The sequence below is a fragment of the Melanostigma gelatinosum genome (genome assembly GCF_949748355.1).
Source record: "Melanostigma gelatinosum genome assembly, chromosome: 5".
Taxonomy (NCBI): domain Eukaryota; kingdom Metazoa; phylum Chordata; class Actinopteri; order Perciformes; family Zoarcidae; genus Melanostigma; species Melanostigma gelatinosum.
The window spans coordinates 521,563-546,538 of record NC_136638.1 but is presented as its reverse complement, the minus strand read 5'-3'; the positions used below and the strand labels follow the sequence as shown (position 1 = coordinate 546,538).

General features: G+C 44.3%; 1 protein-coding gene across 1 annotated transcript in view; it reads left to right on the top strand.

The window, feature by feature from the left end:
• Window positions 1-24,976, top strand: part of LOC306777208 (F-BAR and double SH3 domains protein 1-like) — a gene marked incomplete at both ends in the record, with an annotated part of 38,416 nt that overhangs the window by 184 nt on the left and 13,256 nt on the right. The window contains 10 exons of the mRNA XM_079268242.1: window positions 3,973-4,070; window positions 4,227-4,272; window positions 6,577-6,650; window positions 18,491-18,635; window positions 18,761-18,897; window positions 19,963-20,026; window positions 21,008-21,136; window positions 22,226-22,348; window positions 24,042-24,137; window positions 24,397-24,513. Of these exons, the coding sequence (XP_079124368.1) occupies window positions 3,973-4,070; window positions 4,227-4,272; window positions 6,577-6,650; window positions 18,491-18,635; window positions 18,761-18,897; window positions 19,963-20,026; window positions 21,008-21,136; window positions 22,226-22,348; window positions 24,042-24,137; window positions 24,397-24,513 (1,029 nt within the window). The remainder of the gene's footprint in view (window positions 1-3,972; window positions 4,071-4,226; window positions 4,273-6,576; window positions 6,651-18,490; window positions 18,636-18,760; window positions 18,898-19,962; window positions 20,027-21,007; window positions 21,137-22,225; window positions 22,349-24,041; window positions 24,138-24,396; window positions 24,514-24,976) is intronic.

Here is a 24,976-nt window from a genome sequence, read left to right as displayed (position 1 = left end):
ATGGCATTTGAAATGTTTAGTTTTTGATAGTGGATGTATTTTCTGTGAAAGCATCTGTCTGCAAGTATTGAAAATGTATTTTGGCCCATTCTGTGAATGCCAATAACAGTCCATGTACCTTCAAGGTATTGGTTACATGTTGGTTACATGTTCTAAATAAATGTACTGTACAAGCCAAGCGTGTATGTTATAAGGCATTTATGACCCTATGACTTCTGAGACGTTATATCTTGCACTCTAGTTGGAGTGTTACCTACATTATAGTTCATAGTACTCTCGTGAAAGCAAATATTTTCCCTGTCTGCAACCCATAACTAATTTTACAATTGGGAGAGTAAGCAATTCAAAATAGTTTGTGTTACTGGTAAAATGGAAATGGAAAATTTACAATTCCAGCAGCACGACAGGAATTTTCAAAAACCTTTACCATAGACCTTTTAATGTCTTTCGGATTGTTTTTCTTCTTTTTTTTGGAAAGCTTAATGATTGATATTACCTCTCAAAAAATGAAGATTTTGACTCTCAAACCCTGTTTGAGTATCCACTAAACGAACACCTAACACTGGTTGAAAGAGAAACACTTCTTTTTTGATTGAAAGAGAACTTAACATTGAAAATAAAAATGATGAAAGAAGAAAACTAATTTCCCTATGATGTGACTGTGACAATGTTAAAAAGGTCTGCCATAAAGTCTGAAGACTGTTTAGACTGAAGAGCCTATCTAATGGCCGTTCAAACAGAATAAAGAAGTGTGGTGAGGTCAGTCATAATATGAAATTGAATGGGTGGGTTATTGTTTGTTCTTAAATGTGAAAAATGTGAAAACAATCAAATTGTGCTAAGAGGTTCTAGAGTCTTGGGTTGTGGCTAAAATTCCAAACTAACATGCTATTTTTCATAATTGTGTTTATAGTTCCATTTTTTGTTTGTAGGCCATGGAGAAAAACAATAAGTGGCTGTGTACACATAGCACCTTTGTCAGACAGAAAAGCGTCCGCAGGGCGCTAGGTAGTGCTACATAACAGCGTTTCAACCCAAAAGCCCTCCGAGCACTTTAAAAAAAGAAATTCTATGACAACAATCTTGACAACATTCATGTATCATTTATTGTCATTATGCAACACAGGGATGCACGATGAAATACAGTTGTAGCCCAATTGTAACACAACAAACACATGACAAACAAAACAAAAATGGTGCATTTTTAAAATTTGCATCACAGCAGCAACAAAAACGATTCTCCGGGCAGATAATATGGCTGACATCTTCACATTAAAAATGAAACATGAGGAAAACATTGTCAATCAACTTTGACTGTTTGAGCACCAAGCATCATGATGTAAACAGAGTCCACCTTCTCTGGTTCACCGGAGTCCTGCTCTCTGTCCTGATTTCCATCTATCAAGTACAGCTTGATCCTGGACCACGATGGAGCCAGGTCTCTGTGAAGATGTGGGCTCAACAGTCACCGACCTCCCGTTGATGGGCTCGCCTGAAGTTTGATTTCATACATCTTATTTCCCTGTGACCGGGCATCAGACAGCCAGCAATAGGCTGAGTAGTGGATTAGCCTCAGGTCCTAGCTGGGTTAGCTTAGCTTCCATCTCAACTGTGGTCCCTCTCCTCCCTGGTGGCATTTGGTCCGGCAGGTCCGGCTGGTTGGTCGGCCATGGGCGGCGATCGTCTCAAGGTCCGCTGCACTTAATCCCCACGCTTCCTTTTCAGATGTTGATGAATGTATTCTGTCATATGCCATGAACACGAAAATATCAACAAATAAAGACAGAAATGTAGCGAAATCATGGGAGCTACCGGTTGGCATGTACATGCGCTACCGTTGCCATATCATGTTATAGCAAATCACCACACTGTTGTATGGTAGACTAGCATCGCACCTTTGCTTTGTATTATCTATTTCTATTCGATCCCATGAATGGGCTTTTCTCTCTTTGAAATATAACGTTCGGGATAGACAGACTCGGCCAAAACGAGCTTCTCCTCCATTTACTACAGTTAAATCACCGGCGCTCGGAGCGGCCGCACAACAAAGGCGGAGCGTCCAGAGAAAAGACGCTGGGTGCAGTGTCTTCTCTCTGGACAGCCGCATCCATTGAAAAGAGACACTGGCACTTAGAAAAGCGCTATGTGGACACAGGCCCTAATACAGCATTTGTTTTGGGAATGTCGCCGCAGACACCGAGTTCGTAATGCCGCAAATTTTTATTGCAATACTTTCATCAAGGCAAGGCAAGGCTTTGGGTTTAGTGACTTAACAGCAGTGGTGGGCCGTCAGGGCCGTCAAGGCCTTCTCTGCTGGCCTAGACAGGATCACAAAGTTATAAATATTTTATAATTTAATATTTTTTCTTAAACACACTACATGTATTGTAATTTATAAAAATATTTTCCCCATTATCTTATTTTCTCATTGCACCGCTGCTGTCTTCCTCAGTTGCTCTGCTTCCAGTGCAGGTTGTTTTAAGTAGAGCTTTTATCCAATCAGATCTCACCTCTGTGTCTCAAGGTAGAACAGAGCCAGAGGCCTGCAGTCTCACACGTGAATCCATGTGCAGTTTAAGTGAATGGGGACGATATTGTTGATTGTCATAGTGTTCAACCAATCAGATCTTTAGTTTGACATGTTGGGCAAATTCTTTGACGTGTCAGAGCTGCTAGCTGGCCTATAGCTACGTGATTGGTCAGTGGGCTAGCCTGACATGTTGGGCGGTGACAATCCCAACATCTGCTGCCTCTGTGAGCGGACATTTTCAGCCTCAAACGCATTAAAACATATTGAAGAAATACAACTGGGGAGGCTCGACTGTCTTCACTGAATGAATGGAGAAGGACTTCTTACTGGAACTACAACACAGATGTACTGAACAACGTGAGATTAAACTCTTTGTTAACAAAGAAAGGAGGATGGAAAAATATTGACAATAAAGTTAGACTGTATGTCTTAACAAATAATTCTGTTTCGAGGTTTTAGAATAATGCTCTTGTTATTTCCTGCCTGTTGAAAAAGGTGAAATTATCGCTCTGTGTAAAATCCTTGTTCACCTCATTGACTGTATGCGTAGCTCAACTCAACTCCAGCTTCAAGACCTTAGAGAGCTTCTGGTTACTGAACTTGAAAGCAAAGTTAGTGTTTGCTTAATATCATTGCTTAATGTCACTACTGTAGACATGAATCAGTGGAATTGTTCAGTGTAGCTTTATAGTAGTTCCATGCAAGTGGAATAATGGTAAATTGCAAAATCTGTATGATAATTATTGCATATTATCCCTACTTTTTATTAAGTTGCAGTCTGTTCACAGATATTGATCAACCAAGTTTAATACTATCAATGTTAACAGTCACACAATAAGGCTGGTAACATGTACAGTCTCATTTACATGTGTGGTATATTGTGATGTATTGTAAAGACATCCGAAACAAAAAACGAAAATGAGACATTGCAGTAACTTGACCTTCATAAAGTACTGTCTTCACAGATGGGCAAAATCTCATCATTTGTAACCACTCCCACATGACTCCTCTAACAAGAGTTACCTGGATGTGTAACCTGTGTTGTCACCTTTGTTCTAGGCTACCTGCTCTGAGTTTTTAGATGAAGCTATAGGTGCATTATTAACTTCCTTCATAATAGACACAGTGTTTTTTCTATTTATGAAATCATTTGATCATGTATTTTACTATCAGTAGTTGCGAAACAGTTGAATGGTAAACATATTACTGACTGGACAGTGTTGTTTGATAACCAAACTTGACTGATGGCCAGTGGTGGAAGAAGTATTGAATCATTTTACTTTAAGAAAGCGTAGTGTGGAAATACAAATCCTGCATTCAACATTTTACTCAGTAAAAAGTACATCAGTACCTGCATCAAAATATACTTAAAGTACCAAAAGTAAAGATCTCATGATGCAGAATGAATATCTCTGTGTGTGTGTGTGTGTGTGTGCGTGCAGGTGAAGGAGAGCCAGCAGGTGAAACTGGTGTTCTCAGAGCAGCTCAGCAAATTGCAGACCAAACAACATCAGGACACTGAACTGCTGGAGGAGATGAGGTACATTTACCAGACAATTGATATCTGCAGGAAATCCTCCCATTGTATTCAATGAGACAGAGGGCCATACGCGAACAGATCAGCAGAGAGACGGAGAGTAAAAGCATGTCACATGTCTGTTGATGCTGTGTGTTGTGTTATTCCCTGTTCCCCAAGGACTTTCAGTAAGCAACGAGCAGCTACAGAGAAAGAGTATGGTCAGGTGAGTGCACATAAACTATTCTAGTCCACGATTAGTCCTATATCTAGAACTGTTTCTTTTTTTTTACTGGAAATGCTCATGATGTATTGATTTGAGATCCCATATCAGTGCCTGAGTGCTGTTGTTGTTTGTTTCCCCTGTGACTCTGTGTACAGTGTGTGTGTTGGTACACACAGATGCCTTCTTTGATAGGAACTGTTCTGTATTTTTTGTATTTTTGTCGAAAAGTTACTTGGTGGACTGATATATATTTTTTAAGTAGGCTTTTCTTTTATGTGGTTAAAATACATTTTGCTGGTACTCCTGTCTGTTTCTCCAAACTAGGGGCGTGTCGACCACCATCTACTGTAGGTAAAAGAAACTAACTATGGATAGGTACCTCATGCAACCCCAGCTCAAGAAAAGCTGAACTATCCCTTTAATGTCAGGCTGGAAAAACAGCATGAGTGGTAGTTCTTGTGACGACCCTCTCTGCCCTCTGCCTGTTCGTTTGGCTGCTCTCCTTGCAGGTGTGGAGGTGGGTGTGGCAGAGCTAAAGTTGAGTCAGGCAGAGTGGAAACACCTGAGGCCATTCACAACACTAGCCCTGTGTGCCAGAGCGCCCGGTATTAAAACCCTCTGGATTCTCAATGGGTCGCTCTCTCCTTCCTGAGACACCCATTTTGGTTTTGGTTGGTTTCTACACCATACAACACTGCATATATACTTGACACGCACCCACTCACTTACCCTGCTGAAATGACTGACTTCGCATGTCACTGTTAGTTTATGTTTGTCTTTTATGTTACTTTAAACCTAATAAATAATTGTTAAACTGCCTCATTGAATGCCTCTCCCTTTTTTGTCATGGCCGTTCGGCCTGGTTTGTGACATTCTCAGAATTAACCCTGAGAGGCCAAACAACGATGTGGCGAAGGGTTGATCTGCAGGAGAGGTGATTACTGGCGGGCATTCTGGTTGAGCAGGAGCCAGGAAAACGACTGACAGAGAGACAGAAAGGGGAGCATAGGAGACACATGGGAAATGGGGACACCAGATAAAATACTGGGGCACTGCTGTAACAGTGACGGAATGTCCTCCCTAGAGCTCAGTGATAGAGTGGGTCATCTTTCAATCTCAAGATCGCCGGTTCAATTCCCACCTCGTCAATGTCGATGTTTCCTTGGGCAAGATATTCAACCTCATTGCTCCCGAGGCGGCCTACGGTGTATGAATGGTTATAAATGTGGGCAGGTGGCACCTTGCATGGTAACCCCTGCCAATAGTATGTATATGGGTGTGAGTGATGACATGTAGGGTGGAAGCTACTTTGCGTTAGTAGGACTAGAAAGGCACTAAATAAGAACAAGTCCATTTAAATCAATTGGTAAGAGATTGCATATTTTAAATGCAATCTCTTACCTGTTGTACCAAGTTTTTACCTTCTCAGGAATGCTCTGAAGAGAGCTTCATGTGTTGTTTGCACATTGGTGGAGAATGTTTCACTTATGTGTGTGTGAACATCTTATACATGTGGGCGAGGTTTACCAGTCTGGTGGGGACATGAGTCTGATTACACACTCGCATTGTGGGGACTCTCATTCCTTTTGGGGACAAAATGCATGTGCCATGAACATAATCATAGCTTAGGGTGAAGGCTTGGTTTAAGGTTCGGGTAAGGAAGGGTTAAGGCTGGTAGGGGTTTTGGTTAGGATAAGTCTCCAGGAAATGAATGTAAGTGAATGTATATATCCCCAAATGTCATGAAAACACAACTGTGTGTGTAGAGTGTCCACATTACTGCTTACAAATGCGTACCCAACTATAACTATACTACCCAACTTTAGCTTTGAAGCAAATATAAAAAAAACGACTGATCAGTTGTTTAATGCCTGACGCTTGAAAGTATTTGGTATTTGGTTATAAATCAAAATATTGGACATGTTGAACTTGACCTTATGATGGTGTGTGGCTACAAACATCTGTAACTCAATAAGGCAAAAACAAGACCAATGTAATCATGACAATAGCAAGTCAAAGAAGTTACCAAATCCACAAATAACACGATGCACACAGCTTATTGCAAGTTTAGCGACAAAGAGGTCAAAAAATGAAGAAAACCAAACATGTCTCATCATGAGACCTTGCTAGTTGTTGGATGTAATACAAAATAATGCAAAAATAATGCAAGGCATTGTGGGAACTTCACATAACAAAATACTGAGCTAAATGAGCACCTTTTATGAAAAGCCCACTACACGACTGGAGTTACATTTTGTCGTCTTTTCTTGAGGTCATAATCCGGTGGTCAATGTGCATTTTCAGGCTCTTCAGAGATTAGCAGTCCAGTACCAGAAAAGAGACTGGCAAAGAGGAAATACAGATGCCATCACATCTGGGTAACTATACACGCACGCACGCACGCACGCACACACACACACACACACACACACAGCTTTCTGTTTCATTTTTTTAAGGTTAACTTTATTTTCTAAAACCAACCACTAGACTAGGTGTACCTGGTTGCGTTCATGTCATTTTCAGTGTGGAAAGTTGTTGTGTAAATACACTGTTAGCAAGAACTAGTTAACTTTACTAGAAAACCACGTGGAAACCCGTTGCCTCAAACCATTTAAGTTTTTACAAATGGAGGAACTAAACAGATCTAGTTGTGTTAACATAGAACCTTAATGAATGCAGTAGACACATTTAAGTCCACATTAGTAATCTTTAATAAAAATGAATTATTTCTTTTCTTTAGTGTAAGTTTAATGAAATAACTATTTTAAGTTCAACATACATAAGCATATATAAACAAATCACTAATATAACATTATTTATTGCTACTTAAGACCATTAGTGTATGTATTATTTAAGTAATGTCTTTACTTTTAATTAAATGAATTATACTGTTTGATTTTGAGATTTAATGTATTGTTTCAAGAAAATTGTACAGAAGGAAAGAAATTAAACAATACATTTGAATGTTCCAATGTGTTTTATTTTTTCAAAACATTGCATTGTAACAAGAAATTCCAACTTGTCAAGAGAAGAAATGCAGCATTACACAGTAACTGTGCCATGTGAATGACTATTCACACGCAGCCATTTCAACTTGACTGGATCAGGACAGAGGAACTGGGTTAAACATTGTTGTGGAATATTTCCTTAACAAGTTCAGGAGTGAAGTTGGTTTTATCCAAAGTGTCTAACATAAAAACAGAGTCTTGATGAATGATCAAAGTTTCATTATTATTTCATGTTTGCAAACAGAGAACACAAACACAACCACGTATTGCAGTGAGCTGTGAATATGCTCTAAATGACACGGAATCAAAACAAGGCATTTATACCGGCCGGCAGAGAGGAACAGATAAAACACCGGAGACTAAGGCAGACATGTTTAGTCTAACCAGAAGCAGCTGATATAGAGAAAGAACACGTCGGCTGTTTGTCCCGACTAAGATAGAAAAGTGACCCTTGTACCAGACCAAATAGGTCAATGTGTTCAGACATCCAGACGCCCATACACAGAAAACAACATGAGGAGGTTAAAACATTTTTTATCATTACAACATATCCAAACAACTGAACACCAACATGCAGTCCTGAGCATACACTGTAAAACACAAGTGGTGGAACATTCCTACTCCTCATTCAACATAAACTTATAACATAATTCAAAATAAGTATCTTAGTAGTCAAACATTTCCTGAGAGTCTTTGGTGACAAAGGGGGATTAAAACCATGTGAGGCTTGGTTTGGAGGGGCTAGCAGACCCCACAGTTAAGGTGTCTCTGCATATAAGACCTAAACAGACAGCAAACTCTGCAATGAATAGTATCAAAAACAGGATTTTAAAACATCGCATGTATCACATGTATAACACATACATGTTTAGGCTTGTTCAGTAGGGATGCTGACTGTGGCACGCCTCCTGGAGCTTCCCCTGTCTGCTGCCAGGTTGAACCTCATTGCTGTTTCACACTCATCTGTGGCGGCACGTGAGACATGATTCTTTCAACGGCATCTGTAATCACAAGCAGATCATACAAAATCCCATGAGCCGTCAGTGGAACATATAGCAGACATGCAGTCTAAAAGCTAGTGGCTGTCTGGCATGTAAAGGTTTGCTGTGCTATATTCAGAGCTAATATATCATATAACTATTATGTGAAGATATAGTCTGGTAATATCTACCTGAGCAGAGAATGAAGTTGAAGTTGCAAAGAGAATTTGTAAGTTTGAACACTAGCTAAGACCTCTGGGTGACTTCAAATTGTTTTCATTAAATATTAGTTACTTACGCAGGAGCAAAGTCTTTGACTCCATCTGGCTGAAGGACTTTTTCCCATTTATCCCTTTCCAGTTCATTCTCTTCCCAACATCACCGTTGAACATGCGGGCAAGGATGTTCCATGTAACCCGTTTTGTGTCATGTCCTCCGATGGTTGCCAGGGAGGAAATCTAAAATGGATCAGAAAAGTACTGTTAACACTTTACAGAATGTTTTTTCTACAATTTCACTCTTAAAATCATGCTTTTAAACATATTTAAAAAGGGAAAGAGAAGTTACCAAACAAAGGCTGGCCTCGAGGTAGATCAGTTGCTCTCTCAGGTTTGTCTGAGTTCAGGAGGAAAGGTGAACCTCCCACCCTATGGTATGCCCCCTGTTGCCTGGGTCCTAATGGTAGGCTGCCTGTTACCTGCCTGCAGTATTTGAACGGGGGAAAAAGGCGCGTTTGATGTGCGGATACCCCGGTGTCCGCAGTGAGTCCGCTGTTTGACGGTGCGCGATCCGGGGGCGACCTGAGTCGACTTATGAACTCACAATATGTACACTTCCATTGCATCTTCACAAGAACCTGTGAAAACAAGAAGAAAACTATTGGCTCAACTTTCAGTTCAACAACCCAGTTCCAGTAACATTAACTACACTGCAAAACGTTACCCAGCCTCTGCTAATAACCAACTAATGACCTCGTGCCTTGAGAAGCTAGCTAAGTTACTGCTATAAATGCAATAAATAACTCCTGTGCAACCTAACCAAGCACCATTTTGAAAAGCTAACGTAACGTTATCGTCAGCTGGCTTAAAACACAGCACATGTGTTAAAGTCATAAACGACCCACAGAAAATCGTTCGCATGCTAACACTCAGCTAACGTTAGCGTTTAGCTTACTTGTTGAAATAAATGCTCCCAGAATGATATCTAACGTTACAGTCAATATGGTGAGAGCACACACTCACCATTCCACTTGGTTCAAAGTTGTTGCAGAAGTCCCGCAGCTCCGTCAAAGCGAGGATATGTGTCGCGCTCGGACGCAGGACGAGCAGACTCCTCTGGGCTCATCACTGCGCTGCACACAGCACTAATGCTGAATCGAGTGAAATTCAAACGGGCCCCCCCCCCCTTACAGAAACGTAACCTACCAAGTTATCTCTGCTAAACATGATCATTGCACTCAATATTTCAGTTGTATTAGTGCAAACTACGAAATAGATTTAGTAATGACACAGTTGTTTTACAAAACACGCAAGTATAAGTAATGACGACTGAAAAGTTGAATTTGAAATAAATTCGGGTTTACAGTGTAGAATATTGTAGCGACCTTGTAAAGTGGGTTTGCCGGTTCTGTGTCGGGAGCTAGTGATTGTGGGGTTAGACCGGAACCGGAAGGAGTGTTGTTGTGTAACACTGGAGTAGTTCGACGACTCATGTTCGCTGGAGACTCGGAAATAAGAGTGACGGTTGTGTTGAATAAACCTATTGAAAGGACCCTGTCTCCGACTCTGTAAGTGGAACATTACACTGGTGTCAGAAGTGACTTTATAACGGACATAGACGTAACGCCAAATCTGTTCGTGAGCTTACCTAGCTTCGGTCGGGAGTTAGCCAGTTAGCCTGCTTTAATCATGGATGGTATCGGCAGGACGGAGGTGAAGAAGGAAGAGGAAGGAGCGTGCGGGTGGTCGGAGGACAGAGCCAGAGAGTTCACGAGAGCTTCAAGTGTGGCGAGGGATCGCCTGAGAGAGGCTGCGGTGAGGATGGCTAGATACGCGGGTATGGCTCCCTCATCAACGTTTTGCGCCATTTCTCCGGACAATGGAAATAACGATGGCGGCGCCCGGCGACACTCAGTAGCAGTCTCGACGGTGAAAACACCCAAATACTCCGGTAGGTCTGACTGGGAAGCCCAATTTGAGTTACTATCAGACGCCGGGGGATGGTCCACAGAGACTAAAGCACTGCAGCTGGCTTTGTGCCTCACAGATGATGCGCAAGCCTCCACATCAGATGGAGGAGCCCAACATCACAGCCGTTGGAGCCAGGCTCCACTTCCCCCAGAAGCAGATGACAGCACATGCTTGGAACCTGTCGTTGCAGTGGGACGTACCGGTAAGGGCGATTCTTGTTTCGTCCCTGTCACTGTGGAAGGAGCACCCTGCTTTGCATTAGTGGACACAGGATCAACAGTAACGTTGGTGAGGCCAGATATGGTCCCGGTCGGGACTCCGTTCGACCCCACCGCAGTGCGTTTGCGCAGTCACCGGAGAGCTGGCACCCATGAAAGGCATATGTCTGTTGACTATGTCTGTAGGGGGATGACTGTACTCTACCGGGTGTGGATAGCTTCAGTGCAGGATCCATGTATTCTGGGTTTGGACTTTTTGAAGGCCACAGGCTGCCAGCTGGACCTGCAACGAGGCACAGTGAGGTTCAAAGGGGGGCCTGCTATCACGATGTCCACCATCCACACCACTCCTCCCAGACCTCTCACACCATCCACAAGTGCGGTAGAGACTGTATCGGGCAACCTTCCACCCATCGCCTGTCTCCCCGAGGAACCCACAGGGGGTGCCTCTACCCCAGAGACTGTATCTGGCAACCTGCCACCCATCGCCTGCCGCCCCGAGGAACCCACTCAGGATGCCTTTTCCCCATCTGATCCCACCATGGCCTACGCAACCCCGCCTGGGTTGGAGGAGGAGGAGGGGACTCTAGTTGCGGTAAGGGAGGTGTGGAGCAAGAACTGTGGCGGTTTACATCCTTAGCAGCAGGGACAACTGTGGCAGCTGCTGCTAGAGTTTCGAGGCAGTTTCGCCAGGAGTGAGGACGAGGTAGGGCAAACTCATCTAGTACAGCACGAAATTGACACAGGGGACGCGCGTCCTATCAAGTGCCGCCCACGCCGCCTCCCGCTGGCTCGACAGCAGGCTTGTGATGAAGCGGTCACGAGCATGCTGCAGGCGGGGATCATCGAGCCTTCTGACAGCCCCTGGGCAGCAGCAGTTGTCATGGTTCCAAAAAAGATACGCGGCTGGCGACTCTGCTCTGACTACAGGCCTGTAAATGGAGTAACAAAGAAGGATTCATACCCACTGCCCCGCATTGACGAGTCTCTGGACCTGGTCTCGGGGTCCTCGTGGTTCTCCTCCTTGGACCTCCGCAGTGGGTATTACCAGGTGCCACTCGCCCCGGAGGCCCGGCCTAAAACAGCTTTCTGCACCGGACGGGGACTGTGGCAGTTCAAGGTCCTTAGCTTTGGACTTTGTAATGCCCCTGCCACCTTCGCGAGGTTGATGGACAAGGTGTTAGAAGGGGTCCCACGTCAGCAGTGTCTGGTTTACCTCGACGACATCCTGGTTCATGGTAACTCATTCGAGCAAGCCCTGGCATCACTACGGGTGGTGCTGGAAAAGATCAGAGCAGCAGGCCTGAAGCTGCACCCGGATAAGTGTCACTTCATGCAGAGAGAGGTGTCCTTTTTGGGACACCGGGTAGGGGGAGAAGGCATCGGCACCATGTGTTAGGGGGGTCTGGGGCCCACAGGGAGCAGGACTCAAAAGCAGACTCAAGGCGAGGTAGATAGGTTCCACGTACAAGTTCTTTACTTTGATCAGGGTTCGGTACACAGGAGAGGCACCCAGGGAAATATCGCTGATACGCTCCTCAAACATCTCTGAGACAAACTGGCACAGAACAAGGAGGAAACACAGACTAAATACACAGGGGAACGAGGCCCAGGTGGAAGCAATGAGGGCGGGGCTTGTAATCACCCAGGAGGACGGCACACGAGGGAGGAGGGGTGTCTGAAACGAGAGACAAGGTGAGTGATAGACAACACAACAGGAACAGTCTGTGGCAACAAACACTACCCAGAAGGTCTAGGCGTAACACCATGCAGGAAAAGGTGCAGGCAGTCACTGACTGGCCCATCCCCACCAACCAAAAACAGCTGAAGAGTTTTTTGGGCCTGGCCTCATACTACAGAAGGTTTGTGCGAGGGTTTGCTTGCACTGCTGCACCCCTGTTTCAGCTGCTGCAGAAAGACAGAGACTTTTCGTGGACAGAGCAATGCCAGACGGCGTTCAGCAGCCTTCGGTGCGCACTGACTGAGGCTCCGGTGCTCGCCCCACCCGACCCCAGTTTACCCTTCAGGCTGGACACGGACGCTAGCGGAGCAGGCGTCGGAGGAGTGCTTTCCCAGGCGGGACCCGAGGGAGAGCGAGTGGTGGCTGTTGTGGAATATTTCTATGAATAGTCGGGAGAAGAGTGTCAAAGTGTTATCAAATCAATGTCAAATGAAACAGAGTCTGGATGAACGATCAAAGTTGTAATAGTCAATTTATTTGCTTGCAAGCAAAGAGAACACAGTCTCACAGATACATCACCGTCATCTGCAAGAGGTGCTCTGACGACACATTCAAATGCATGGACATTTATGCCCAGCCAGCATGCTGTTATCTTGGTTCGCAAACAAGAATAAACAGAAGAAGGAAACCAGTCAAGGCAGATGTTTTTCTTTGAAGCATAGTGTCCTGTCTTTACGATACCCTGAAGGCGCTTTTACGGCCTGTTTACAAATCCCTTTGTTATCAGTTTGCCCCACAATAAACCATGGATACACCCAGTCAGATGCGTCCTTTGATGTCACTGTGACCTGGTCAAAGAGTTAAGTCACAGTATTGCAGAGACGGAATAAGCCTGTGAACCATCACACATCATATATGCCTGCAGAGGGTCATGCCCTTCAGCTGATGCCCATCAAGGGAAATACCGCAATCATGACCCCTGTGTGTGTCCCCGTCTTTAAAGACAGAAACAATGCACAGGAACTAACAGATAACAAGATAACAGATAACAAGATAACAGATAACAAGACACCTGGATGCAGAACTGATAGAATCGTCAACGAAAAAGTGTTTGAGGCCTGCACAGTTAAAGACTTACATTCTTTAACCCTAAAGCAGTAGACTGACATATTTTCCCATAACATGGCGTACTTCAGCCGGGCGTTCAACAAAGCTGAACGCCGCTACTGCGTTACCCGCAGGGAGCTCTTGGCAGTGGTGCTGTCAATCAGGCACTTCAAGTACTATCTGTGTGGCCTGCCATTCACGGTGAGGACGGACCACTCTACTCTGCAGTGGCTCATGACATTCAAGGAGCCGGAGGGGCAGGTGGCCAGGTGGTTGGAGGAGCTCCAGGCTTTCGATTTCAACGTGGAGCACCGGGCAGGGGTACGCCACACGAATGCAGACGCACTCTCACGCCGCCCATGTGCCGCAGACGGGTGCCGCTACTGCGAGCGGAGGGAGACTCGCGAGAAAGAACTGTGTGAAGAGGAGGGAGGCTGTGCTGCAGTTCGACAGGTGGAGTTCATATGCCGGGAGCTGCAGACAGTGGACTGGGCAGAGTGGAGGCAATACCAGGTGCAGGATGCAGACGTACAGCCTGTATGGCAGTGGGTGGAGGCACAGCGGCGGCCACCGTGGGAGGAGGTGGCAGTGTCCTACAAAGCAATCAAAGGGCTTTGGTCTCAGTTTGGATCGCTGCGCCTGAGCCAAGGCGTGCTGCAGCGGGTGTGGAAGGAGCCAGCAACAGGGGAGGCAAGGTGGCAGATGGTTGTACCAAAGGACCTACGTGAGGTGGTGTTGGAAGCCATGCATGGAGCTGTAGGGTCTGGGCATTTTGGTGTTTCTAAAACACTCCGGCGCCTCCGTAAAGGCTTCTACTGGGGACAGTGCCGGAGGGACGTGGAGGACGTTTGCCACCGCTGTGACCCCTGTATGGCAAGAAAGGGCCCCCCAGGTCGCTCCCACGCTCCACTGCAGCAGTTTCCAGTGGGGGCACCGATGGAAAGGGTCGCCGTGGATGTGGTGGGTCCGCTGCCTCGCTCAGATGGAGGAAACCGCTACGTCCTCACCGCCATAGACTATTTCACAAAATGGCCAGAGGCGTACGCCCTCCCAGACCAGGAGGCAGAGACAGTCGTGGAGGCTCTGGTGGGGGGCATGTTCAGCCGTTTCGGAGTACCGGAGACCATACATAGCGACCAAGGGAGGAACTTCGAGTCTCGAGTGTTTGCGGCCATGTGCGAAAGATTGGGCATGCACAAGACTCGCACCTCTCCCCTGCGGCCCCAGAGTGATGGGTTGGTGGAAATCCATCGCACCATGGGCCAGCAGCTTGCCATCCTCACTTCGCAGCACCAGCGTGACTGGGACAGGCATTTGCCCTTGGTGCTCATGGCGTGTCGCTCTGCGGTGCAAGAATCATCATCCTGTACACCCGCTCTCCTCAAGCTGGGGAGAGAGCTCCGCACCCCCGCAGAAATGGCTTTTGGATGGCCACCTGATTCCCCTGACACTGCCCCAGGTCCGGAGTATGCCCGGAGGCTACAGGACCGCCTCGAGTCAGCCCACGTTTTTGCCCGGAAACAGCAGCTGTGTGCTGGCGTGAGACAAAAACGCAACTACGACGTGAGGGAAAAAGGAAAGCACTTTGAGGCTGGAGACCTGGTCTGGGTCTACAACCCCCAGCGAAAGAAGGGCCGGTGCCCAAAGCTCGACAGTCAATGGGCTGGCCCCTGCAGAGTATTGGAGAGGGTGGGCGAGGTCGTCTACAGGGTGCAGCTACCTCCTAAGGGAAGGAGAGTGGTGCTCCATAGGGACAGGCTCGCCCCTTACAGAGGGGTCTCTTCTCCACTGGCATCTGGGGCGTGTGGACCTCCTCCGCAGCCTCTTCCTCCTGCTCACTTCCTAGCCAGCGCCCCTGGGATTCCTCAGGGCGGAAGCTGCCCACCAGAGTCTGAGGCGGCCCCCTTCTCTCCCCCTGGCCCATCGGACACAACCCCCCGAGAGGCCAGGCCGCAAAGACAGAGAAGGCCCCCGGGACGGTTCAGAGACATTTGTGGGTCCATCTAGGATGGCAGATAGTTAAGAGTGAGACTTTAGGTTCCAGAGAGGGCAAGAATGCGCCCTGGTCTCACTGGAAGTGACGGTAGTCCACCCTGATCTTCAAATAAAAATAAATAAAATTTAAAAAAAAAGAAAATAAAAAGAAAACATAACAAAAGAAAATGTACTCGTGTTTTCCCGTCAGCATGGGGTGGGAGTGTTTATGTGCATTGTTTACGTTGCTCGGGTCGTTCCTTGAGGGCAAGGAACTTTGTAGTGGGGGGGTAGTGTAGCGACCCTGTAAAGTGAGTTTGCCGGTTCTGTGTCGCGAGCTAGTGATTGTGGGGTTAGACCGGAACCGGAAGGAGTGTTGTTGTTGTTGTGTAACACTGGAGTAGTTCGACGACTAATGTTCGCTAGAGACTCGGAAATAAGAGTGACGGTTGTGTTGAATAAACCTATTGAAAGGACCCTGTCTCCGACTCTGTAAGTGGAACATTACAATATGTATCTTTAAGGTGATAATGCATGATAGCACATATGGCACTGAGTCTATATGTTTTCTTACATTGAACCCGGATCAATTACACAGTTTAACGTTAATCACAGCAGTGTGAAATTAAGTTTTTTTGACGATCGTTATCCGCCAATATTCAGTAAAATATGTGATCAGGCATTTATGCTTTTCTCTTCGCCGCTCTCTGATAATGTTACATTGTAAACGACCAATCCGTTTAACAGGAGGAGAATGAAGGTTCCGTTCGGCTACCTTATGATGCGTTCAGGCTCTGTTAGGTGAAGATGAGTATTGGGCGAAGGTAAATTATAACGTTATCGTGATGTGGTCACATGTAATCTTGTAAAATGTCGTTTCGGTGAGAAACTTAAATGAATCCAGTTGTTTGAAGATGTTTTCACAGCAACATAAATAGATATTGAAGAGGAACTATGTCCTGTTAACACTCGCGCTAAACAGCTTATAATACATCATTAAAACTATTGGTAGCACTTTATAATAACTACACACTATGAAGCATTCGTTAAGTATGAGTAAACACTGAATTCATCATTTATAAAGCATTGTTCCTACATTAATAATTCATTAGTATGCAGTTCATAACGTTATAAATGTTTTATTCTTGATTCATAAGCCCGTCTATTATGTGTTTTGTTATTGTGTTTTCATACTTTATCAAAGTGCTACCAAACTATAACTATGAGAAGATTTGTTTTAATCCATAAAAATACAATCTTTTAATTCCTTATCATTGGAATTGTGTGTTTTTTATGGTTTACAGACTTCAGAGTGGTTGAAAATGATTTTTGGGACAGTGGCAAAAAAGTCTGATGCCTTGTAGACCAGCTGCTATAATCAAACAACAAAGGGATCTGTATCTGCCAGTACGGATCATCAATGATCTGCAATTAATATCAGCGGCAAAAAAAAACTTAAAAAGTTATATTTGCTCCCTTTTTTCTTTTGTGCTGATTCAATCTTTCATCCGATCCGAACCGTGAGTGTTATGATCCGTTGCACCACTGTCAGTGTCACACCTCTTGGTCTGTAGACTACATCGGGGTCTGTTTAGGAGGCTGTAACCAGGCTACTTACATCGAGAACAGATAAACTCTGATCACCATTAAATATGTCTGACTTGTCTGATAGTAATGAATCAGGGGCAAAGCAACATAGCAAATGCATGGTTCACATTATTGGTTAGGGCAGTGGCAGGCCGTGCATTTTATACCTAGGCCTTCACTGTTGTCCTTCGGCTGAAATACCACATTATAACCACATGATGGCACCACAGTTATCAGTTTCTAAGGCTGTAACTATGTACGTATTACATGTACGTAACGTTGCGTAGCGTAGCGGCAGAGCTGCATGGACACTGAGCTGCACTTTATGCTGACGTCATTATAGGCCGGCTCGCAGGCGCTGACACGTCAAAGAACACGCCCAACATGTCAAACTAAAGACCTGATTGGTTGAACACTATGATAATCAACAATATCGTCCCCATGTACTTTAACCTGCACTGGCTGCAGGTGAGAGTCTGTTCTACCTAGAGACACAGAGGTGAAATCTGATTGGATAAAAACTCCACTTAAAACAAGCTGCACTGGAAGTAGAGCAACTGAGGAAGACAGGAGCTGTGCAATGAGAACATAAGATAATGGGGGAAATATTTTTATGAATTATAATACATGTAGTCCTCCGGGACCGAGTTCGTGGAAGGCGTACACTATAAAACGCAGATCAGCAGAGATCTTTTCCAGACGTGGTTTGTGTGCGAGTAATTGCAGAATTGCGGCAGTGTATGGTTGATTGCGTGCAGCGCAATGTCTCAGGGAGACATCGATTCAAATTTAGAAAGTGTACAATATGTCGCTATTTCCTCCGGGACCGAGTTCGTGCAAGGCGTACACTATAAAACGCAGATCGGCAGAGATCTTTTCCAGACGTGGTTTGTGTGCGAGTAATTGCAGAATTGCGGCAGTGTATGGTTGATTGCGTGCAGTGTAATGTCTCAGGGAGACATCAATTATTGTTTCAATGTATGTTTTAAATCTCCTTTAGTTTTTACTATTGAATTTTATTTCTTACACTGTTTCTTTAATTGTTTTTAAATCTCCTTTTCTTTTGCCTTATGCTTTTAATGGTTTTATGTGAAGCACTTTGAATTACCTTGTTGTTGAAATGTGCTATACAAATAAACTTGCCTTGCCTTGCGTAGTGTATTTAAGAAAAAATATTAAATTATAAAATAGATATAACTTTGTGATTCTGTTTAGGCCAGCAGAGAAGTCCTTGCACTGGGTTAGGGTTATATGAGCAGGAATATGTTCAAAGGTACATTGTGGCTATTTACGTTACAATATACAAGGAATATAATAAAGGCATGTGTCTTCATGGCACACATTAGTATTGATCCAGTTTCACACATATTTACAGGCAGGTGCTTAGATGTGCACTGATACTGACTGAGCTTTTAGAAAGAAGTGTGAAGTGAACTTAATCAGCGTTTGTCAGTCCATATGTGTGTGTTTTCAGGAGTGTGTTTGCTGTGTGGCGGTCAGTGGTAGATGCTACAGCTCAGTCTGCCACATTACGACTAGCCGCTGCAGAGGAATACCGCCAGCTGATTGGGCAAGCCTCCAGAAGTTATCGCAATGCGAAGGACATCCGAGCTAAGAGAGTGAGAGAGCTGCAGACAGTATAGAAACACACATTAACACACTACACAGAGCCTTTTTTACCAAACTATACTGTTGGCTGAATGGATATTTTTGCTGTGCGTGCGTTTGTGTGTGTACGTGTAAGGGCCTGGAGCGGCTCCAGAGGGTACAGGGTGAAGTGGTGGATGCTTTGCAGGAGCTGCATGGGATCAAGAAGAGCTACCACCAACTCAGTCACAATGCCAATGTTGCCAGAGAGAAAGCTGCTGATGCGCAGACCAGGTATAAACAAAAATGATGATGTAACCCCCCCCCCTTAGCGTTTGTAAGTAGGATTATTATTGGCGCCTCTGTCGCATTTGCTCAGGGCCTACTTGCAACATGCACAGGCAGCTTCTCCCCCGCTGCAACCAACCCAAACTCAAAAGGTGGAGATCACCAAATCCGTATGTGAAGTTGACGGATCCCATCATTTGAGAGCAAGAGAGCCGGCCGCATGATGGATACAACAGGGGGAGTTGACTGACCATTCAGCGTATCTAAATTTGCACAATCATTACTCAACCTCAACTTTATGCAAATGAAGTCCTTCCATCGCAATGCAGCAGGCTCGCGGAACTCAGATCAAACAAAAATGAATCAATATTCTGTTCCTGCAGTGCTTTTATCTCACCTCAAATGTTTTCAGAAACATATTTTAGTTTACTGTTCAACTGTAAAATGAGAAAGTTTGTGACCCGTCCGCCATATTTAAATCAGTCGAGCCAGAACCAAGCCTCGCCTCGTCTCTCTGTGTGTTGGTTGCATTTGGTGGATCTCCAACTTAAGTTTTATGCAAATCAATGCATGGTGACATCATCAAAAGGCAAATGAGAAGATGACATAATCTGGCAACTTTTAGCTATTTTGGAGCTAGTGCGAGTTACTATCATTGGAAAAGAGTTTGCAACAGTACCAAGTCACAGCTTTGTGCTGTAAATCCAGCATTCATTTTCCCAGGAGATCGCAATTTATGGCAGACAGAATTGCATCGTGAAATGAGGCCTCCTGGGAACCAATCCAAAAGCAGTTGGTGTCAATATTCCAAAGCCATTTCATTGTGCAATCAACATTTACTCCATGATGATAAATTAAAGCAAAAAACAAGTCTATTGTTACTTTAAGAGGCACATCCATCCACATACAAGCAATATGTGAGACAGTGTTATGGCGTGAGAGGAGATGGACTCTGTTTACATCAATGGTGCATAAACAGTCAAAGTTGATGGACAATGTTTTCCTCATGATTCATGTTTTTATGTGAAGAGGTGTCTTATATGTCATCAATATGTTTTAACTGTCTTCCAGAGCCAGAAAGAGTGAACATGGGATTTTCCACTTTAAAACAGGACGACATAAGATGACTGCTAAGGTATGAATCTGAAATGAACTATATTATAATATATTGTGTATGTAGGTCTATACAACAGAAATGAACTCTGCTGTTTCTCCCCAAATGGAAGTTTTAGTAATAACGTTCAACTCAACATATTCCTGATATAAGTCCAGTCGGCTTTATTTATACAGTTTAGCCAAAAATCACAAATTTGCCTTCTATTGGAAGGAAATATGAGGGGAACGAGTCTGACAAATATTCCTGTGCTTCCAGATATGCTCATGAGTGAGCAGGCGTTTAAGTAAAGATAACGTGATTTTCTTTTAGTTTTGCCTCTTTAAATACACTCAACATCATCAAGAGCACACTATTTGCTTTTAATGTTGTCCATGGATGTTTACATTATCGAGGATTGTTCAAAAGCAGGGCCCGTGGAACTGCAGGGCCCTCACCTAGCCTCCAGGATATACTTGATGGCCCAGCTTGTTGTCAAGTTAAATACAGCTCGAGGGATCGAAAAACATGGAAACAATCTCACCAAACATTTTCAGCTTCGAACATGTTAGCAAACAGAGTTGTGCTAGTGTCCACCTGATTAATGTGAGTCCAATATTCTCTTTCCTTTGAGTTTCCAGTGTGTTTTCCTTTAGCTCCTGAGGGACACATCTGTCTCTTTAGCTGCTAAATGCTCCACTATATTCCCCTACTAGTCTCTGACTGTCCCGGTGTGTCCAGACCTTTAAGATAAAACAATGAACTGAAATGGGCTACATTTGGTGTCAGAGTCGGATATGTTTAAATTATGCGGCAGTTTATTACAAATTACACACTGAGTATCCATTATCAAATAGTCTTAAAACACTCTGACTTCAGGTGACTCTAAGTTGTCATAAATTCAGTTTAATAGAGAACTCTAAGTGGTTTACAGTGATTCTATATATTTGTTCCTCTTTTCATGTTAAAGTTTGTGATGTTTGATGCATGTTTCACTTGAACTAAAAGATGATGTGTGAACAGCTCAGTGCCAGGTTGAGAGAGTGCGACAACCGCTTGACTGAAGTTCGTAATGAGTATCTGCTGGCGTTATCAGCAGTCAATGGCCATCATCAACACTACTACACCAACGACCTCCCACATATAATGGAGGTAAAACGCACACACACACACACACACACACACACACACACACACACACACACACACACACACACACACACACACAGAACAGGAAGCCGGTTTGGGTCGTGTATCTCATAAAATAGTTACCACATAATTTCCTGACGTATTTTCTCTGTACAGTGCACAAAACACAGCCTACTTTCCCCTTATTCACTTAATCTGTACATTTCCAGCCTGGTCTCCAAAAAATGACCTTTCCATACATGAAACTGCATTTCTCGAGGGAACTTATTCTCTACCAAATCACCCAGAGATAGCAGTTTGTATGTGAAACCGAGTCAAAGTTGGCTTATTTTAATTTCAGTCCGGGAGGAGACCAGGGCGGGGCCACGCCCAAAGCACACAGACACACACAGAGACACAGGAACACAGGAGGCACAGCCTCACCCTGACAAGTCTGCTGTAACAATGAGTAAATCAAGTGAGAATGTCCATTAAAACAAACACAGGACTTTCACCCAGGAGACCATCCATGTACCGTCTAAAAACCAAAAGTCAGTGTTGACTTTATCATTTTTTCTGGCTGAACTGGGTATCAGCATACGCATCAGACCAAGTCTGAAAGGGCCAAGCCTTTGCTCTTGTTCTCCCTGCACACGTGAAGATTCATGAGAAAAATGATTGAATTATTTACCTTTTCCAGACTTTCAAGACCTAATGGATTGAATTCTGATGATATAAAGAGTCACTTTGGGGGGTTGAAATGCTTCGTAAAACGAGTCAGTGTTTTACAGATTGTGTATGGGAAAAACTGCATCTATGCTAAAATCACAGCACAGCCTAGCATTGGACTTGAATGCATCGTCTGCCATGTATAGTCTGTTGCACATTCTATACTTGGTAGAAACTTGCGAACCATAGAAAATATACATCATGAACTGAGGACTGCGGATGCGGTGGTGGCGTTCAAAAGGGGCCCAGCAGCAATTTTGCCTTGGGGCCTCCGACATGATAGTCCAGTCAGGCATTGTTGGATAAGAGCTGGAGTGTTGAAAATGGTGGCAAAACAACTTGAAATAATGAAAACTGTCACTTGTACTCTATTTCTCTCATCAGCAAATGGACGGTGATGTTTACGATGATTTAAGAAGCCATTTTACCCTGCTGTGTGGGGCAGAGATGGACACCTGTCTTGCTGTACACACACTATACAGCACGATATGGGAGAGTGTTGCCAAGGTATGTCTGTATATGTGCATACAGTGTTACTTGTGTTCTGTCTCCAGTAAAGCATTCAGTCGTTTTGTCATGTCATGGGGCGGCCGTGGCTCATGGGGTAGAGGGGGACGTTCGGGAACCACAAGGTTGGCAGTTTGATCCCTGGCTGCTACGAGTCCTGGGCCAAAGTGCCCAGAACTCCAAATTGCTCCCTGGGCGCTTCACAGCAGCCCACTGCTCCTAACATGCTAAGGATGGGTCAAATGCAGGCCAATTTTCATACATGTACCTCATGTAAATGACAGTTGAAATAAAGTTAAATTTCATCGTTTGCAAAAGTCCACCTAAGGAGGAGGTCACGGGGGATGGATGGATGGGTCAAGCAAACACAGGACATTCACCCAGGAGGCTCCTGTGTGAAGCCAAATGTCATCTTTGACTCAACGTAAAGGTGCCACATACAAGATTGGAAGCATTTCTATTGCCTCTCAACAGCTGTCATCATTTTGACGGCTGAGCCGACAGCTCGCAGCGAACAGTGTTTACCTGAGGGGGAATCGAAAGGTGGGCACTACGCTACCGCGTCAACGCATTCGCAGCGAACAGTGTTTACCTGAGGGGGAATCGAAAGGTGGGCACTACGCTACCGCGTCAACGCATTCGATTGGGACTGCATTATCATCTGTACCTGTCGTACGAGTGAGTGCAGAGCGGCGGTCGTGAGCTAGACAGTGGGGCCGCTCACATGCACAGACATGCACAGACATGCACTAGACATTACTTCACATTACTTATCTTTACACAGCAAATGTTTTCCAGCTATATTAATGCTCTGAATGTCAAATGTATCACCTTTAAGAAACAAACATACTCACTTTTTGCTCGAATGTTTTACTAAACCTCCCAAGTAGTTTCTTTGTTAACCACATGTTCATAACTGCAACCGTAACGCAAAAGACACTACGTTTGCCTCGGAATGTAATTGAGAACGCAGTTTAGTTGTATGGGAACAAAGTTTTGTCGGAGACTGTTTGTCCAGCGTGGCTCCTGTGAAACCAGACATAAGACATTTCTCACCTTGTCTCTTGAAAGACGGGGGTGGAGGCAGAGGGGTGGAGGCAAGGTTGGCAGATTGGGAAAAAGCAGGAATGCAGAAAGAATTTTAAAAAACAAATGAAACACCTTTTCTTAAATGTAAGGGAAATGAGAGACGCAAGAAAAGTTGGAAGATAATAGCATACAAGTACATACAAAGAATGGGGCAATAGCTAAGAGAGGCTTACTGGTACATGTAGGTACAAGAAACAAAAGTTTACATAAGAAAATTCAACACATACACAAAATGTCTGAACTAATGTCGCAACTTGGTGAAATCTCATAAGTTGTTCCCTTCAAAATGTGAGTGTTTGGAAAGCATTTTAACACTTGGGTCTTAATTTGTATGCCTATGAAGGGTGGCACAGATGAAAACATTGTTTTTTTGTCAACTCACACCCAAGTGATACAGGTCAGTTTGGTATCCAGTTAAGTTTGAAACATGACTGCTATGTGCTGTTTTGGTTGCTTGAGGTGCCCACAGACCCTTTCTCTGTTGTCAGAGCATACCTTTCCAAACCTCTCTTACAAATTGTGGATATTTTTTCCCAAACGGATAAGGTAGGAGGAATTGTTTTGTTTGTTCATGATTAACATTGATTGGTTGCTGTATTGTCAGGTGACCAGAGAGAGAAACATTCTGCAGTTTCTTCAAGAATCTGTCGTCTTCAGCAAAAGCCCTGAATTCATCTTCCAGCCAGCTCCACATGACAAGGTGTGCTTGAGTGTTTGTGTGGGAACTCCGGGGGAACTCATTTAGATATTGGATGGAATTGACAAGATTGTTCATCATTAAGCCAAAACAATAAATAAGCATGGGTGCATGTGTGTGCATGTGAAGGTGTGGGTATAATAACATTCATAGAATAACTTTATGATATAAGGCTTGTGTTGAGTTGCACTATGCAGATGGGTACAAGATGACACATGGAAAGCTTAAGAATGAAGAATACGTTTGTCTCTCTTTTGTACAGGTGTCTGCTCTACAGGAGGGTTGTGCTTCAGAAGCAGAGGGCTGGCTGGTTAAGGAGGCCAAGAAATGGGCTACAAAAGCTGCTAAAGACTACAAGATCGTCACCCATGGAGAGAGGGTGAGACTCTGATTTCAAAGTTGGGAAGATACTCCTGAGCTAATGAATGCTTGTAGCAGTGGCCCTCAGAATTCTTTCTTCTGGAAATACAGCTTTCTCTCAAAGTTATTATTAGAGCCCGAGCACCGACGTAGTCGGAGCGGCGGACCGATTGTTCTTCAAATGTTTATTATTATTATTATTAGGGCCCGAGCACCGACGTAGTCGGAGCGGCGGACCGATTGTTCTTCAAATGTTTATTATTATTATTAGGGCCCGAGCACCGACGTAGTCGGAGCGGAGGACCGATTGTTCTTCAAATGTTTATTATTATTATTATTAGGGCCCGAGCACCGACGTAGTCGGAGCGGAGGACCGATTGTTCTTCAAATGTTTATTATTATTATTATTAGGGCCCGAGCACCGACGTAGTCGGAGCGGAGGACCGATTGTTCTTCAAATGTTTATTATTATTATTATTAGG